The 19507-nt window shown below is 46.1% G+C and overlaps 1 protein-coding gene across 1 annotated transcript; it reads left to right on the top strand.

The window, feature by feature from the left end:
- Nucleotides 1-5925: 5925 nt before the first annotated feature.
- Nucleotides 5926-18396, top strand: LOC121835251. The gene is made up of 3 exons (XM_042289247.1): nucleotides 5926-6018; nucleotides 16858-17385; nucleotides 17698-18396. The coding sequence occupies exons 1-3, from the start codon at nucleotides 5926-5928 to the stop codon at nucleotides 18394-18396; spliced, it is 1320 nt and encodes a 439-aa protein (XP_042145181.1).
- The last annotated feature ends 1111 nt before the right edge of the window (nucleotides 18397-19507 follow it).

Below are 19507 nucleotides of genomic sequence, written 5' to 3' on the forward strand. Positions count from 1 at the left end.
CCGGAAACAATGGCCAGATAATTATTTTGTTACGAACGCTGTTGTTCGCGAGCCCCGCAGTGCGTGAACGAGACCATGGCCTCTAAGATGTTTTGCGCGCAGGCTCCGCTCCTCAGGCCATTGCATTCGCCGGTACAGACTGTAGCTGTGGTGCGCTTGGTGGTGCTCTGCAACCAAACCAAACGATACAAACAGAAAACCGCGAATTATGATCATAACAATTTTCGTCGCTCTACGAAACTCAATGTGAGACCTCATTCTTAGTTTGTGTGATCCTAAACCGACAGACGGCGATCGGTTCGTCATAAAGACATGTGCATGAACGCAATAAATCGCGTGTAATGCGCCTTGCTACAGTGTGGTATTTTTATTTCGCTTGAAATTGGCATCGCCTGCCATTCAGCTGTTTATCTTTGCGCAAGCTTTCTGTGCAACGCGGCCCGGCTGCACCCGCCCTTATGCAAATGTAGCAGTTACATATGCTACAGAACAGTGGCAAAGAATGGGATTGGGATCACCGTGCACGTTTACTGGGGCGGTTCATGTCTTAGTTGAGAGATGGCGCTTCTGTCCACTCGTCCTGAAGTTATTTTGCGCTCTTCTGCGATCGCGTGCCTTTCTGCGCGTTCTTGTGTTGGTGTTTTGTTGTGCCGGGAAGATTCGGAAGAATCGTAGGAACTGCATTGGCCGAAAGCATTTGGTTTCCACGCTGAACGCGTTACCCCTTCACCATTCACGACGTGCACGTAATCTATTATTACGTAACATGGTTCAAAATGTGATTGCCACACAGCAGAGGTCTCATCCAACGTCTCTGCACACTCCATTTCTACACATAAACTCTCAGGAATCTTTTCTAGATCTTCGCGTCCTGTAAAGCGGAAGCGCCAGTCAGCCGCCATTAAGACGCCGGCTCCAGTTGTATCACGAGTGGAAAAGTCACCCTCACCCCGGTGCACTACAAAAGAAGGCGGAAAGTAATCGGAGGACCCAACGTCACAGCATAAGCAAGTTTCTCTTAAACAAAATATAATATAATTAGATATGGTAACGTTAAAAAAAAAACATTTCGATGTTCTGCGTAAGCCGCAGATATTTTGATAAAATAAATGAACGTGATTCATCATCTCTCGTCGGTCGTGGTAAGGCCCTCTGAGATATGGAAAAGGGCTTGTCGAAGGGTGCCGCTGAAAGTTTTGAAGAGGCAAAATTTCGGCGGCACGCCAGGGTCAGTGAGTTTTTTAAAATCCTCAGTAGCCACGGACAGATGGAAGGAGGCGTAGAGGTTGTGCGAAGACTTCAGACGCCGGCACTGCAGTTTGTCGAGCCCGCCGGATGATAGGTGAGAGGAGACATCCTGACAGGTAGGGTCCGGCGCCAGTTTGGAGACGAATAAGGCACTCCGACTCACTGATGGCTAAGCAACCCGCCGCTTTGAGGCCTCGGATGCACCATTCAGCGCGGGGGCTAAATCCTTCGGGCGCTTCGGCCTCGGACACGCCGCTAACCCGTCACATGCTCTATCGTGGCTTGATGCAGTGGAGTTCGGTTCGACCCTCGGGAGTGCCGACTTGAGTGGTCCAGAGGTGCAGTGTGCACCGCCCCTTGCACTTGATGCCAGGGGGGTGCAGTAAGCAATATTAATAATAATATTAATAATATAAAAAGTGATTTAATGATACTATCTTTTTTTATTTCAAGAGATGAATATTCACGTCACGAGTAAGGTTCGTCAATGCCATCTACGGCTTTTGTGACTCAACCTAATCCATAGTGGCCTAATGAAAATAACCATGCCAATTACTAAAAAAATTAAGGTCAGTTCCAATAACATTTGTGACACTTAAAAAAGCGTAGACAAGAGAGGAATTAAGTATACACACGCATCTGCGTTTGCACAAACACGGAAACCGGTCCTTGTCAACGTTGAAGTGGGTCTTGAGATGTGTTTTGTCCGTGGTGTTGGTAATCTTGGTGCAGAGAAGCAAGGTGTTGTAGATTGTTCTGATTTCGTCAAAAAGAAAAAAGCAATATCAAATAAAAATAATAAAAACTGGTGTGAAACATACAAAATCAAAGCATTGAGAAATAAAATTGTGAAGGATTACAGGACCTTATCGATAAGCAAAAAGATGGCGAAGCGCTTTTCAACTTTCTTTTTGTACGTAAAGTAAGGGAAGTCGGACGCCAAAGAATTAAATATCTGGGGGACATAAAATAAGAAGACAAAGAAGAAGAATATAAATTACATGCCTTCTGGTGAACATTTCGGCATACGTCTGCCTGGTTGGGTTAAATGTTATAAATAAATCAAGGGCAAACGCCAACCAATCCCTAAAAGATCGTAGGGTCCCAACGTTTCGGTGCCGGCTCGGCACCTTATTTAGGGGGGCTATTTAAAAGAGAAGCAGCTTCTTTCTTTTCTTCTGCGGTAAATGTAGGGCAGTATCTTCGTTTTTTACGGTGGTTAGTTTTCAAACCAGGTGCGGTACCTTCGTTTTCTTCAAAGTTTGTTGCTTGCCCTCAGCATACGACAGTGGACTACGACGCTTATAGGAGACACCGAAGAAACAGGCCCCTACCATAAAGGAAAAGGAAGATGCTGATCCTTGTTTGTAAACAACCAACTTTGAGGAAAACGAAGGTACCGCACCTGGTTTGAAAAGTAACCACCGTAAAAAAAACGAAGATACTGCCCTTCATTCACCGCAGAAGAAAAGAAAGAAGCTGCTTCTCTTTTAAATAGCCCCCTTGAAGAAGGTGCCGAGCCGGTACCGAAACTTTGGGACCCTACGATCTTTTAGGAATTGGTTGGCGTTTTCTCTTTATTTATTTATAAAATTGAATGCCTCATTTACGCCTTAAACTAAACCCGATGTCTCCACTGTCAACATGAGCGACTTATTTGTAAAATAACCAAATGTTTAAAACACACTTCCACGAATGCTACGCACATAGATGATTCAGCCACAGATGCCTTTAAACGTACAGAAATATAAGCGAATTGAAGACCAGAGAAAAGAAAATGAAAGAAGACAGCATTATATGTGTCGTTGGGCGAGGCCTCTCAGGCCGGCTTCAAAACCTTCAACGGTGTCACATGCTAAAGCATCTTGCGGGAGGTTGTTCCACTCAGCTATGGTCCTCGCGAAAGAGGAATAAATAAAAATGTTGATCCGGGCTTTCATCGGCATCAGCATTTCAGTATGAGCGGCCCGAAATTCTCTAGTAGAGGGAGACTTTAATAATCGGAGCGAATCTACTTTTAACCTTTTGTTGTGCATCAAATACAGCAGTTTTAGTCACGCTACTCTCCTTCGTTCTTCCAATGGCGGCAAGTTGAGTCGGATGAGCATCGCACTGACAGACTCAGTCCTTCGGTATCTGGATGTGATCAATCTGGCTTTCTACCTTTTCTAATTTTTCAATCTGTTTTCTTTTTTCTGTATGGGTCCCACACTGTACTCGCATACTCCAAGACAGGGCGTGCAAATGTTAAGTGGGCAGTTAATTTTGCTTTCTCTGTCGCTAATTTGAGGTTACGTCTGAAGAACCACAATTTGCTTTCAGAAGTTTAAGAAGTGCTTGCCAAGTTGTAGATATAAAATTTCCAACTCATAACTCCAAACAGTTACACCTAGATATTTAAAATGACCGCGAGCGTTAGTGGACTACCGTCAAGTTCATAATCAAAAACAAGCACGTTTTTTATCTTATTTGTGATTCTTGACAATAGTCTATGTTCGTTAATTTGCATCTTTGACCTTTTGCACCACTCATTCATAGCTTCTAACGCTATGTTCAAAGTGATCTGATCTTCAGAACACACAATTCTGGAATAAATTAAGCAGTCGTCTGCCAATAAGCCAGTAATAACTTTAGAGCTAATGTTGTCAATGTTGTCTGCAACATAAATACTGTAACTTGAAAATATTACCTCCAAGCACGGACCGCTGGGGAACTCCCGATGTGAATTTACATGTATTAGATCCAGCACCGTTAACTTCTACAAATCGAGTACGATTAGTGCGGTAGGCTCTGATCCATCCCAATAGCTCTAAATTTACACCGGCATCTACTAGTTTTTTAATGAGTTGTGCCTGTGGAACGCGATTGAAAGCCTTTGAAAGGTCTAGGCAGATTACATCTACCTGTCACCTCTCATTCTGCTAAGTCGCAAAACCGTGGTTAGTTTCTGTCAGTTGTGTGACTATTGATAGCCTCCGCCGGAATCTGTGCTGGTTTGGGTGAAAAGCGTTCAAATATTTAAAGCAATCAAAGAGGTAACCCGCTAATACATGTTCCAGTATTTTTCTACAGACAGAAGTAAGGGAAATAGGACGGTAGTTTTTAGAGTTATGTTTTCTGCCAGTTTTTTGCTCCGCGGTAACATTTGCCGTTAGCTAGTTGGTAGGAAGATTTTGAAGCCGCGTGTCTGGACTAGTTCTACAACGGTAGATATTATGGGCTTTTCCCACCCCTGCAAATGACGTGTTTTGATGTTGTAGCTCTACTCGTTAATAATGTTGTAGTTGGCGCTGTAGGGGGACAGTCGGGAATGATGTTGAATAATTTAAGAAGATAATCTGCCGCCAGCGGGAGTTAAACCTCTGTCCGCAGTGTGCGAACCGGAGGCTTTACGACAGAGCTGCAGTTCAGCGTAAAGAACCCGCTTCACACTAAGGCTTTGTGTAGTACCCGATGCCCGCTGCCATAGCCACCTATGCACTCATACAACCTGGCATTTCGACGACGAAGCCATTGAGTGCTCGGACGCAGATTAGGAGCGCGACGATATGGTAGCACATATCATTTTTCGGGCAACCTGGACGTCAGTGCACAGCTTTTACAGCTGAGAGGACTCGAAACATGGTTTGTAAACCCGACGAGAATTGAAGAGGTAAAGCTAGGAATGCGAGGAGCACGAGCAGATATTCCATCGCTCGGGAAAACTGTGTTTCCGCGTGTCACCGCAGTGGGGCGCCCGTCACGTTGCTCTCCCCTCATCGGTTGTCTGCCGCTCTACCTTTACAAATTCGGCCGCCGCCTCTCGGGACAATATGCCAGGCTTTGTGAGAATAGAGGAGGCTGTGCCACTACATGCACTCCGGAGAAATACAAATAAATAGCCGAAAACAAAATACCGTCGTAGTACTGTCAATGCCAAGACCTCATGCCGGAAGATGCGCTTGCACGCGCTCCAGAATAAGAAACAAACAAAATTGTTCGAAAGAAAATGTTGACATTTTCTTTTTTCTTAACTTTTATTTTTTTTTTCTCACACGCCCTTCGATGCATGAGCGCAACGCGACAGCCGTTCGCCGTTACGTGTCGGAGCTATCGCTCTTGCTGTATTGTGAATAACACAGGACTACTCAATCTTGTCCTAGTGCCTTCTGGCTAAGCGTGATCTTAGTTCTCGACCAGAGGATTTTCATGGAGCGCCATTTAAGTCATTCCGAAATTGTCCTGCCAGGTATTCTAAAAGAATACAAAATCTATATTTGAACAACAACAAAATAAACTACCACGTGGAAATAATAGACTTCGCCTGTGTATGCATGAAAAAACACATAAGGTTAAACGCATTTCCTTTTCTCAAAGGTATTTGAACCGCATTGTTTAAAAGTCTTGTTTTATTACTTTGTTTTCGCGATATACGTAGAGCAAGGGTATATTATACGACCCCCAAACACAAAAGGTTGTGCACCCAAAAGAACGTGTGTGAGAATATTATGTTTTCATGCTTGAACAATAATTATTGTTCCCCAGCAGATGAGTGACATGCTATTTTTCGCTGACAAAAAGAAGAAATTGCGATCGTACATTCGAACTCTATTTGAACGAGGAGCTATTGAATTGTAATTATATCCTAAGATATTTACCGTGCCTGCGTGTATAGGCATGTGTAGACCTCGAGTAACAATGATTGCTCTCTTCTTGGAAATACTGTTCTTATGTCACACCCATGCCACTTTATCTCAAAACAGCGGAGGAAATTATCCTGATGCCAACGAGGTAAGAAAATTCCATTCATGTAACCCGTTTATAGCGAGGTGATGGATAAGTTCTTTTTTTTTTATGTTGAACCCCCCACATGAAGGTGCATAAATACACGCATGACGTTTGTATTATGAGGGGGACGCTGTCGGCAGGAGCAAGAACAGGATAGCAAAATATGAGAGAACACACAAATATATCATGAGGGCCGGGACATCAAGGAGGGGCCTAGCGCAAGGTCGTCGTGCGCGCCACTGCCCCGTCGTCGGCTTACCCTTCTTGAGAGTATGTTCAATCTGAATGCGGAACTCTCATCGCGTCACAGGTTGCCGCTAAATTTACAACAGCATTCTGACACCGACGAAAAGTTTTGACACATACTGTTCATGGGCAAGATTGCATCCAAAAAATGTCGCACTCGAGTGTCACACATAATCGTCACACACAGGTTGAATCAATATAAAGCGTCCATACCACCTCGTAAGCAACAGGAGACATTGCAAGAAAAAATGAGTCGTGATAAATTACACAAACCCACGATCAGGCCAAATTACAAAAAAAAAAGAGATCAGCCAAGTTTCCCAGTGGGAATCAAACTCTCGACCATGATAACTGCAGCCCAAAAGTCTTGGTTCGGCGCCATAAAAAGTTCTCTTTCGTTTTTTTTTTTTTTTTTTTTTTTTTTTTTTTATTTGTGCTGAAGCGAATTAGTGCTACTCACTTTTCTGTGCCTTCAGTGGCCAATAAAATGAACCACAATGTATTTAGCAGAAATATTAAAAACCTCGCATTTAGAGGTGGGCTTCAAGAACACTTGTCTACTCGTGTTCATGTCAAACGGCTTGGTACAGACTTTACACTTGAAGTACAAATGTATGAAAACTAACATGCAGTTACTTCACATCACTATCAACATGGCGGACAGGAATTCAACTTTTTGAAATGCTAAGCTATGCTAGCAGCATTAGCATGTCATTGAAAACGCCATCGTAAGAATCTACGAGCCGAATGGTACGTACGTGGACAACTAAATATTATTTTTCGTTATGTGCTAGAGAACGTCCCAATCAAAATATGGCAACACAACAAAAATGAATACGTTTTCGCGTGGGCCGACCAGGCAGCGCAGGCCAGTTTGGATATCAGCACCGTTGTGACTGACCGCCCTGTCTCCGTTGTCCTCACATTCTTTGATTGAAGTCTTGCGGGGTACCCCCGTTCCTGAAGAGAAGGTTATTGCATTCTGGAGCTTCAAAATCGACGACTGTCGGCTGCAAGGAGCTCCAATAGACAATCCCCCACGAGCGCTCCAGCCGCTGCAGCCTGCCCTGCTCCCAGCCATGTCCGACATCCTCAGGTTCTTCTGGAATCCTTGATGACGTGGAGGATTGGCTGGACGTCTACCAGCGAGTATGCCTTTACAACAATTGGAATGAGGAAGCTAAGCTCCGCAATGCAATATTTGCCCTTTTTAATGTCGCAACATTATGGTTTACCAACCACGAATATAAGATCGCTACTTGGTTACTGTTCCAAAACACAGTTGGCCAAAACAGGCCACAAATTTAGGCACAATAACAATCGAGACGTATGTAGAATGTGTCCAATTTTCTCAGTATTGTGCTGACGGTATTAAATTACTAACTTACAGTCCTGTCACTATATAAAATGGCCCGGTAATGAAACTTTGTAAGTTGTTAAAAAAAATGAAAGGCGTTTGCAACTCCGTGTAATGCCGAATAAGAACGCAGCTCTTGAGGAGGAGGAGGAGAGCGTACGAAGAGGAGAGTTGGCTCCTCCTCCTCCTCCGTATCCTCTCCTCCTCTCCTGCCCTCCTCCTCTTCCCTCCTCCTCTCATTCTCCTCCCCTCCACATTCTCCTTGTTCTCCTCCTTCCTGTCTGCCCTCTTGTGACGTCACTTCCCTACTGAAAAAAACCATTTGGCGCCTATATGAAAACAAACGGGTCCATACCGGTAACAGTTTAACCATGCCGGTCACCAGTTTGTCAAAGGGGTCGACCGTATGGGTCAAAGGGGTCCCCCGTATGAGCCATAACGGTCACCTATTTGAACAAACAGGTCACTCCTTTGGCAAACGGGTCGCTCGTCTTGGTAAATGGGTCGCTCGTCTGGGCAAATGGGCGACTCGTTTGGGCAAAATTGTCGCACGTTTGCTCAAACCGGTGACCATGTAGCAAACTGCACCGGTTTAATTGAACGGCTCTCCGTAGCCCGTTTGATACTGAACGTAAAGATCGGCGGCGTAGGCACGCCTAGCGCTTCAGCCGTTGCAGCCAATGTTTCCGGAAGGCTGGGAGCGCCGGCTCATCGATTTCAGATCGTCCGCGTAATGCAAATAATTATATTTATATTTCAATTGCGCTGATGTTCGCTTATACTGAAACTAAAACTAACACTCTTTTTTTTTGTTTTTTACGTGAATGCGCGACGTTGGTGAGCCGATATTTTTGACAGAACTTTAAAACTTTGTCTATCTTTGTTGCCTCAATTTACTTATTCAGCTCGAATCTCTCTCGCAGAAGACGCGACCGCGTGAAAGAATGTACGTCTAGACTCCGTTTCACTTTAATTCAAGACGCAGCGAAGGTAGCACGCGTACACGCGGCTGCAAGAACATCGAGCATTGCAAGAGCACGCCCGCCGTTGCAGCAGTAAACTACGAGATCGCGCTGAGTACTTTCTTCGCTCGGGCGCAAGCCGAGCTTCTGGCCGCCCCGCCGCCATTTCCAAGATTCAAACGCGCTAGAATGCGCGCGCGCGCGCGCGAGTGTTTTTTTTTTTTTTTTGAGGTTACAAAAACACATCTTTCTGGAATGCCTGGGGAGAGGGAGAGGGGCTGTCCCTGTGGTGCTCGCCCCCTCCCCCCTCTCTTGTCACCCGAAAAGCCGCGCGTGAGCTACACGCTCATAAGCATCGAGATCCGGAAGGGTGCGCCTAGCAGCCGCTTTTTTCTTTTTCTGCTTGTCAGTTCCAGCTCGAACTTCGCGCGTCCACCTGCTTCGATCTGTTGCTTAACCCTGCGGTCTTATTAGGATGTCTCTCGACAACGTATAGGATGTGCACCAAAGCTCTCAGTGTTCGAAAAGTCCTACGTCTATATCGGCAACAAGCAATTCTTCAAAGAAGTCAGGAATTCTTGCGGTTTGGTTGGGTTCGGCAAATGACAGCTTGTGCGCCACATCGTGTTGAAACTTCCAAGAAGCCGTTCCCTCTCATTTGTGTTTGTTTGGTTGTCCTGCTTTGACCGTGTCGACAAATATCACGGATTACATCTTTCAAGTCCGCTATTTTTATGGTAAGTGCACTGCAACCTACTTCTTGGCAACGATTGACCGTTCTTCTACTCGTACTCTTCCAGATTATCTATATAATTATGCAGCCACTATTCTCGCGGCAGCCGGGCGAATAATTTCCCGAAAGTCTACCTTCATAGTCTACAATTACCTCGGTTCTTGTTTGGTTTGCTATCTTCTCAGTTGTATAAAAGCTTAGAGTGCCTCTCAGATTTCACAGATCGCTTGCACGTTTGTACTTGTCTACAGAAGACGTAATAAACTTTGAGGAGAATTGAAAACAATCTTTTGTGTCTGTTTTCTTGTTCATTTGCAAGCACCTACGTGAGTACATTTGTTCTACGTGTTTCCTCCATGTTATAAATAGTTTTATGAGTTTCGGAACGTCTTAAACAAGTTTAAGATAACCAACCTACCAGACGATCCCCGTTTAGAGCTAGCGCATATTTTCCCGATTCGAATGCCACGTTCAAACGTGTGGTCACGTGCAAGGTCGAACGGGCACCTGTATCAAACGGGCAACGGTATCAAACGGGCACCTGTATCAAATGGGTACCGTTTGGAGCGGGTACCGTTTCAAACGGCTACCCGTATCCCATAATCACGTTTGATCCAAACGGGTCGACAAGTTTGCACCCGTTTGATTCACCAGTTTGCCACCCGTTTGAATTTCAAATGTTTTTTTTCAGTAGGGTTGTCACCCTCGTGATGTCACTCGTGAAGGCCTCGAGAAATTATCAAAACTTTTGAGCGTTCCTGTGATGCCTTAAATGCCAGAACCAGCACTTTCACATATGGCCATGAACAGGGCGAATAAAGCAGTACATACTGAGAACCAAAAAGCAGACAAAGTCAACATGTCCATGTTCACCTTGTCTTGCTTGAGGGTTGACGGTTGTTGTTCTGTTCGACTAGGGATTGGTTTCTGTATATAAAGAAAACTCCGAAATTAAAATGACATGCTGTGTTTAGAGATGGTGTTGGGCTCGTCCCCTTCGTCTGTACACGGGTTGGTTACATTTCTATTTCATGTTTTCGACGGCCATGAACGGCAAATCACATACACCTGACAAAACGTTAGCAACGGATTCACCTTAAAGCAACGCATTCACCATCAACACGACCATACCCCCAGGTACCAACTTCTGGAGCTCCTCCCGGACGACGTCGCGGATAACATCACGGGTGTCCCGGGCACGGACGCCGATCTCGTCGTTAAGCAGCCTGGAGGCAACGACGCCGGGATGTCGTTGGTAGTAGGAGGCGCGTGCTTAAAGGGAGCGCTCTATGTTCGTTGCCTCCGTGACAAACGCTTCGACGGTGGTTTGACGGTTGCGGACCAGGCCCCCAAAGATGTTCTCCCTCATCCCGCATGAGGACGCGCAGCTTATTGTCGTCGGCGGCTTGTGGGTTGGCACGCGCGCTCAGACGCCCCCGGGAAGGCTTCCAAAAACGCGAAAACAATCGTCTTTTAACAGGTCCCGTCCTCCAAAAAAGATGTAGGAAAGCACGAAAATTCCAATAGCTGAAGTTGGGAACAAAATTGAGCGAAGAGAAGTGACTCAGAAGAGCAAAAGTTAAAAGAAAAAAAAACACTCCACGCACGTACAGAAAGAAAAAAAAAATTCTGTCTCAAAGCGTTTGACCACGAAGAGAAAACTTAAAAAGGAAAATAAAATTAAAAAAAAAAACTGCGCGGCATGCACAAAAGAAAAAAAAAACTTTCTAGCACGTTGTTACAAGGCGGCACGAAGAGATGAGAAAGAAAAAGTAGCTCTTGCCTTACAACGAATTCATCGTGGAAGTTCGTTGTAAATGTATTTTTTTGCTATATCGAACTACTTGCAATATCGAAGTAGTCGTAGTGCTTCATGTTGTTTCTTTATAAACGAGTTTGACTGTACTTGCGTCGAGGCAAGCGGTTTAATATCACTGTCTCTCGCAAAGCCCGATGACGCAGCAAAAAGGTTTGTTAAAGTCGTTCACTACTCATTACAGATCTGTGCCGAGGTGTTTTTGAAGGGAATCAATAAGCGAGGCCTTTTCTTCACGCCCTGTAAAAGATTTAACGAACTTCCATGTTTCACATGGATTCGATATTGCCTCAAAGAATCTTCGCTGAAAATAGCCTCGTTTGGCAGACCGTATAATTGCATCGGCTTTGTTCCGAGCGCTTCGATACTCTGCTTTTAACTGCAAATTGTTTGGTGAACGATGGGGAACGTAACCACAACGTATCTTTTCCTTTGATTGCAGTCATAATTTCAGAATTAAACTATGGCTTATAGCACCGTCGTTTGAAATTAACCTTTTTTCTTGGCGGCACAATAAAAGAATTGAAAAACCTCGACGAAAGCTTTATAAACATTGGAAGGTTCTACGGACATCAAGAGTTCGTTCCAGTCAGAGGCAGCGACCAAAGCATCGAATTTTACCGGACCCGTAATTGAAATGCTAGAAAAATCGCGCCTGGTTCCTTGTTCTTCGGGTGTCTGAGCGTCTGAACGACATCCAACAAAGTAATGATCGAATAGTTTATGAGTAATTACGCCGGACTTTCCAGACATATCCGGAGCACGAATATTGATATGGTCAATTCAGGGAACTACTAATTTTTCAACCCAAAGTTCTTCTCTAGTGGGTATGGAAATATGGCATTTCCAATGCCATATTTCGAGAGTAGAGTGAGATAATCACAAACTATCGATTTATTAGGTATAAGAGTATCAATGTTTAAATCGCCAATGACGAAAAATTGTCCTTCCGAACGAAACTGGTTAAGCACAGCATCTAGTTCAGCAAGAAAGATCGAAACATTTTCTGAGAGAGGCCTGTAAACCGCTAACAAAAATAAAGAAAAACCTGACAAAAAAATTCGAACAGCCAGTGTTTCTCCGTTGACAAGAGATATGCTCCGAGGCGACAGTAAACATGTATCTTTAACGTATATAGCAATCCCACCACCTCTACCATGATGACGGGTGTAAAATGACTCCTTGTAGCCATCGAGAATCAATTGATTGCATTGCAAAGATAACACATCAATTTCAGTTAGAACGAAAACATCCATCGACGCGGTAAACGTATTAATTATTGCACGCAACTTATCTCAGTGTTTACGCAAACTTCGAATATTTACACGAATAATAATAATAATAATAATAATAATAATAATAATAATAATAATAAATTTTATATCAGCATTGCAAATATAACCACTTGTGTATCGGGTCTGGTCAAAGCAGCAGAGGCTTGTGGGACCATACTCAGCATTTGGTGTGGCAGATCAGATATTTGCACGGTCTCACATCACGTGCACATGGGAAAAAAACGTACACACACACACACACACACATTTCAATGTTTCATCACAGTATAGGAGGAAAGTCAGAGTTGGTGTTTTAGTCGAGTTTGCATGTAGTTTGAAGATGAGTCATAAAATACAAAACACTGGGTAGCACACAAATCCGCACACTATATATCGTACTGAAGACACAAATATTTCTTGCTGAGTCTGGCAAATTCACTCTGGGTGTGTCCACACAAAAAACAAAATGATTAACATCAAATAACAGATTTCACACAATAAATCCACCAGTTAGTTTCTCCCGAAAAATTAAATAAATTAACTTAGTCAGTAGAAAAAAAATCAATGGCACGAGGGAATATGCAAAATGTAAGAACAAGCACATAAGAGTTAAAGGCACAAAGGTTCACTGTCTATACACGTCACAGAACGACCTCCTCAGATATTTTTTTTTAATGTCTTGTTTGAAGAAAGGACAAGCAAAGAATCTGGGAAATTATTAAATATTTTGGTACAAAAGATGAGCGAATACTTTTACCGTAATGAGTCCTTACCCGCAGAGTTTGAGAACGCGGAGCAGATCTCAGATCACGAAGTGGACTTGACGACACCTTGAACTCACTTCCCCAGAACTATCGCCAGATAAGAGTTTTGGAGAAATAGTGAGCTAAAACAAGGTACCTCGAGAGAGACAAACAAGTTCTCACAGGATAGAAAGGCTTTGCTATGAGCGGCACACTTCAAAATTCCATTTAAAATATGATCAACTCTAAAATGGCAGAAAAAGGACAGTTACAAAATGCCGTGATGCCGCATCTGAGTATATTGTACGTTAAGCGTGCGCAATGCTGTTTTTAGGTGACAATGGTAGAAATCCTTTTATATGGTAAAGCAAACATAAAGCAGTTCTGAATCGTTGGCTTATATAAGGCATGTGTGTGTCCACGAAAGATCACAGTCAAAGTTAAGACCTAGGTGTTTTACTGAGTCTATAATAATAATGATGATAGTAATAACAATATTAATACTAATATTAATAATATTAATATTAATAATATATTTTTTATCTCAAAAGACTAGCGTATCCACGTCGCGAGTCAGTTGTGTCAAAGCTAACCAGGGTTTTTGCGACTGAACCTAATCTGCAGTGGCCTTATGAAAATAACTATGCCAAGTAGTGCAGAGATTTTAGTATGTTCCAATAACATTTGTGACACTCAAAAAAAGAAAGGAACAACGTAGACACGAGGGAAAGCAAGTATACACATACATGCTATTTGCACAAACGCACACACCCACCGGTCCTCGTCACCATTGAAGGAGGTCTTGAGAGGTGTTTTGTTCTCGGTGTTGTTAATCTTGGTGCAGGCAAGCAAGGTGGTTTAGATCGTCGTGATTTCACAAACAAAAACAAAATCGGGTAAAAATAGGAAGATCTGGTGTTAAACTCTTTTAAAAAGTGCAAAACATTGTGAAATAAACTTTTAAAGGATTACAGCCCGTACGAAAATGTCAGATATGGCCCTGATATATTTTATATATGGCCAGATATGATAATATAAGCAGTCAAATAGGGCTGTATTTCGCCAGATATGGGAACTAATACGGCCGTATTTCGACATATAAGTGGGCAAATACTGACAGATCTGGCCGTATAAGTGCGTAAATACAAGCATATATCACCATATATGCCCGCGTACCATATACGCGGGCAAATATAGCCCCAGATAATGATATATGGGCCCGTTTCAGTTGTGGAAGCAACAAGTTATATGTACTCGCTGAGACACTAGTTGATTGATCTATATTACATGAGTCTCATGTAATTGGTTAACTATTGTTAACATCCTTAAAGTGAAGTTATTCCAGGTATTTGGACCAATTAATCAATTGCTCAATTTGAAGATTGAAAGACAAATGAAATTTGGTTGTATGTTTGATGTGTGACAATATGACGTAGTGCGATCGTAACGCGACTTCATCAAACAGTGGATTTTAGTCGCAGCTCTTAGGCACCCTTCCTAATTAAGCGGTGTTGGCGTCGCCATCGGTGTAACCGCCCCGTTAAATTTAGCGAAAAATTGAATTGGTACGTTTGTCACGTGACGTCAATTTTGCCGCGAAATCTGGCAGTGAAATAATTTTTTTTTTTCATATTTCCCCGCTAATTTGAGCAGGTAAACACGAACCGTTAGCTTACTCAAGATGCAAGACGCTATTTCGCCGTCCCGAATCCTTTTCCCTTCGAACGGAAGCCGTCGCGCCCGGGGTACAAAATGCAACTTTTTCAAAACCGTTTGCGCAGCATCGCATCCGTTCGTTTGCGAGCGTCGGCGATTCATCGTGTGTTGAAAGTCGGAAGATGTGCTGTCCGTGGTGTCTTTTATTTGTAACTCGTTCGTAACAAAATTTGAAACAGTGTACACATGATTTTAAATTTATTGGTAAACATATATATATGTATACATATTTATTTATTTGTCGACATCATGCACAAAAAAATAGTCGCGTTTATTTTTTATTTAAAATTATAATGTGGGCTATACAGCGTAAAACTCGCATCGTTTTGAGTTCAAAAGCTGGACATCATAGAGCTCTATGTTCACTCGATATTGACAGCAGGGTAGATGCTACGCGTGTTTTAGGCCAATCGTGTCTCCGGTTAGGGTCACGTGACTACAGTCTAGAATCTGGTGACAAAGCAGGACATCGCACCTGCCTGGCGCCCAAGGCCACACTTAGCATTCACAGCACTGTCAACCTTCGTTACAAGTGACACATCCCCTCGTTGCGGCCCCGTAAGATAAGCCTTTTGTTCGTGAAACCCCGTTTTGGCCTCTCCCTTGATCCTTTTCTCTCTTTCCCTAAGCTGAAAGCGTTGTAGAAGTTGAGTGGTCACGTGGTTTGAGGGATGACGCATTAGCCGTTCCCGATCTCGGAATGCGTTTAGCCGGACCTAGTTTGGCGTGTGAATTCTCCATCTGTGGCTGCTGCGTATGTCTGGTTCTGCAAGCGATTTCTTCAAAGAAGCCCAAGAATGTTTTGTGATCCGTTTAGTGTTCGGTTCTACGAACGACAGCTTGTGCTACATCGTGTTGAATCTTCACGGGCACCTTCGCGTTTCTGTGTTCGAGTGGTGGTTTTGCCGTGGCCGTGTCGACATCTCCCTTGAATAACACCTTTCAAGTCGCGTCTCGTCAACGTAAGTGCGCTGCAACCTACTTCGTGACAATAGATCGTTTTAGAGCGCAGCTCTTGGGGGCCCGTCTCCAGCCTGAGCGGCGTCGGCGTCGCCGTCGGCGTCGGCGTAACCGCGCCCCTCCCTCTCCTCCTCCTCCCCTCCTCCCCCTCCGCTCCCCCTCCTCTCCCGCCAAGGTCACGTTACCCCGGCGGGTGACTCCCCTCCCCCCGCCGAAGTCACGTGACGGCCCGCCCAAGGTCATGTGATCCCGTCCCCTAGAGGTCACGTGACCCCCCGGACCTCTGCCCTCCTCCTCCTCCCCTCATTGTCTAGTATGGTTCGGGGGGGGGTCACGTGACCTCGGGGGGAGGGGGTCACATGACTTCAGCGGGGGGTCACGTGGCCTCGGGAGGGTCACGTGACTACCCCCTCGCCTCTCCCCCCCCCCGAGATCACGTGGCCCCCGCGAGGAGAAGAGGAGAACGCAGGGGAGCAGGGAGGATGAGCAGGGCGGACGAATCCGAATTTTCATTTCTCCGAAAAATTATTTTAAAAGACTTATCTCTTATCCCTCGGCCGGCTTCGGCTTTCCTGCTGCACGGTTGAAAAACCCTGCAGCAGAAAAATAATAGAACAAAGAGAAGCTAAAAGCTGCTAAAGTGCGTTCATGCCTTAAAAGTAGCGCACGGTGCGTCGATGCACAAGGCACGTGCAACGTGCAGACTTTGGAAAGATCATGGCGGCACAGTGCACATTCAAACTAGATTTCAGATGCCATGTTACAGTGGCCATGTTCTTCCCAGAATTGGTGCACGGCACGTGTCTCGAGCATTTCCACAACAATCAATGCAGCCACTTTTCTCAGGATGGAGGGGCTTTAGCAGCTGCTGCTAAACGTGCTGCACGAGCAGAGGGTCAGCACCGTCGGCGCCGTGATCCAGCATGAGTGATATCACAAAGACGACGACGACGAGACTTAGTCAGGCAGTTCTTTTTTCACAAAATGAGCGAGTCAGATGAAGCAGCTGCTGCTAAACGCACTGCCCGAGCAGAGGCTCAGCGCCGCCGGCGCCAAGATCCTGCAGTGCGTGCCGCCGAAGCTGAAGCTAAACGGCGCCGTCGACAAGACCCGGAAGTGCGCGACGCCGAGGCAGAGGCTCATCGCCGCCGCCGAGAGCAACCAGAAGTGAGCGCTGCTGAAGCTCAATCTAAGCGCCGCCATCGAGAGGACACTGAAGTGCGCGACGCCGAAGCAGAAGCTCATCGCCGCCGTCGAGAGCAGCCAGAAGTAAGCGCTGCTGAAGCTGAATCTAAGCGCCGCCGTCGAGACCACCCGGAAGTGCGCGACGCCGAGGCAGAGGCTCATCGCCGCCGCCGAGAGCAGCCAGGAGTGAGCGCCACCGAAGCGGAAGCCAGAAGCCGCTATCGAGAGGACCCGGAAGTGCGCGACGCCGAAGCAGAAGCTCATCGCCGTCGCCGAGAGCACCCAGAAGTAAGCGCTGCTGAAGCTGAATCTAAGCGCCGCCGTCGAGAGGATCCGGAAGTGCGCGAAGCCGAGGCAGAGGCTCATCGCCGCCGCCGAGAGCAGCCAGGAGTGAGCGCCGCCGAAGCGGAAGCCAGAAGCCGCTATCGAGAGGACCCGGAGGTACGCGACGCCGAGGCAGAGGCTCATCGCCGCCGCCGAGAGCAGCCAGAAGTGAGCGCTGCTGAAGCTGAATCTAAGCGCCGCCGTCGAGGGCACCCGGAAGTGCGCGACGCCGAGGCAGAGGCTCATCGCTACCGCCGAGAGCAGCCAGGAGTGAGCGCCGCCGAAGCGGAAGCCAGAAGCCGCTATCGAGAGGACTCGGAAGTGCGCGACGCCGAGGCAGAAGCTCATCGCCGCCGCCGAGAGCAGCCAGGAGTGAGCGCCGCCACAGCGGAAGCCAAGCAAAAGGCAAGGATCGCTAAGCCTGACGGTGCAACAAAAAATTTCCAACGGCTGTTTAGAGACAACCCGTTTGGGAGCGTATGTTCAGTCTGTGATCGGCTCTGGTTCCAAAACGACTTGCAACCGCTACCGGACAGATGTCACGAGACCCTAGAGCAATCATTTCCAAACTCGGATTTAACCCAATTCAAACTGTGCTCGACCTGCATACAATCAGTGCACAAGGGTCATATTCCTCATCTTTCCTCAAGTAACGGTTATGTATATCCCCCGAAGCCAGCCCACCTCCCACAATTGAACGCGGTGAGTGAGAGACTCATATCTCCACGAATTCCTTTCATGCAACTGCGACGGCTGATGCACGGTGCACGTCAACATGGCATTAAGGGACCAGTAGTGAACGTCTGTGTTGATGTGGACGACATGGTGACAATGTTGCCTCGTGCCATCGAACAAGACCGAGCCCTCAATGTACATTTGAAGCGGCGTATGCTTGCGAAGACGACGTACCTGGCAGGGGCAGTAAAAAAATGTGATCTGCTGCCGTGGCTTAAGCTGCTGTGTGATAGCACGCTGTACAAGCATTATAATATAAAGTGCGATTTTGCCCGTTTGGGGGATATCGTAGAAGTGGACGAACACGACGAGATCGAGTTGCTCCCGTAATGCTCAGACCTCAACGATCCGATCCAAGTGGCTACAGCCATGACTCTGGCTCAGCACACTCTCGTATGGGACGAAGACAAGTTTCCAGCGATTGCGCCAGGTAAGGGAAAAAGGCCCGTGAGCATCCTTTACGACGAACACGCAGAGGAGCTCTCGTTCCCACAGATCTATCTCGGTGAGCCGCGCCGAGTAGATGCCAGCGCAAAACCGACAGTCTTCACACACGCCATGAGTGAGATCCGCAGATCAGACCGTCGAGGGGCCACCCCGCAGCACGTACTGTACATGGCCATGAAAGTGTTTAGGCACCGAGTAGCCGGTGACATGTGTGTGGCCTTCCGTAACATAAAGGCACTGGAAACACTAACGAAGCAACAGTTGCTCGACAAGGATTTTGTGCAGCAAGCGGTCGAGCACGACATGGCTTTCATGCATGGTATACCCAACACCGTGCAGTACTGGACAAAACGCAAGAAAGACCTCTTTGCTATGATACGGCAGTTGGGTAAGCCGACCGCGTTCCTCACTCTTTCTGCCTCGGAAATGCACTGGCCCGACCTTTTGCAGTTGCTTCAACGCCTTCGGTTGAAGCCCGGCGAGATCGAAGTACCACTGGAGCAAATGAACAGCATTTATCGAGCTCAGCTAGTAAATGACGATCCCGTGGTCTGTGCCATATATTTCGACCGATTGGTGCGTGTCATTCTCAACATTCTCCGCAACACCCGTGTATCGCCTTTTAGGCCGTACATAGTCGTCGACTACTTTAAGCGGATTGAATTTCAGCACCGCGGGTCGGCACACGCGCACATTCTCCTTTGGCTTCATAACGCGCCCAACGAGGAGCTCTCGATGCTCATGCCCCAGACTCTTGAAATAGCCAACGTTCTGCTTTCCATCGACAACGGATGCTTGAAGCGGGAGCGGACTCAGGTGCACCAACACACGCATACCTGCTACAAGCACAACACCACCAGATGCCGCTTTAACGCGCCTTTTATGCCCATCGATGAATGTATGGTCGTAGTGCCTTTCCCCACTGTGGACAATGAAGCGCAGAAGAAGAAAATCGAGAGCCTCCTAAACAAGTACGAGGCCATGCATCAGGCCC

Source organism: Ixodes scapularis, unplaced genomic scaffold, assembly GCF_016920785.2.
Source record: "Ixodes scapularis isolate PalLabHiFi unplaced genomic scaffold, ASM1692078v2 PGA_scaffold12__126_contigs__length_90152505, whole genome shotgun sequence".
NCBI lineage: Eukaryota > Metazoa > Arthropoda > Arachnida > Ixodida > Ixodidae > Ixodes > Ixodes scapularis.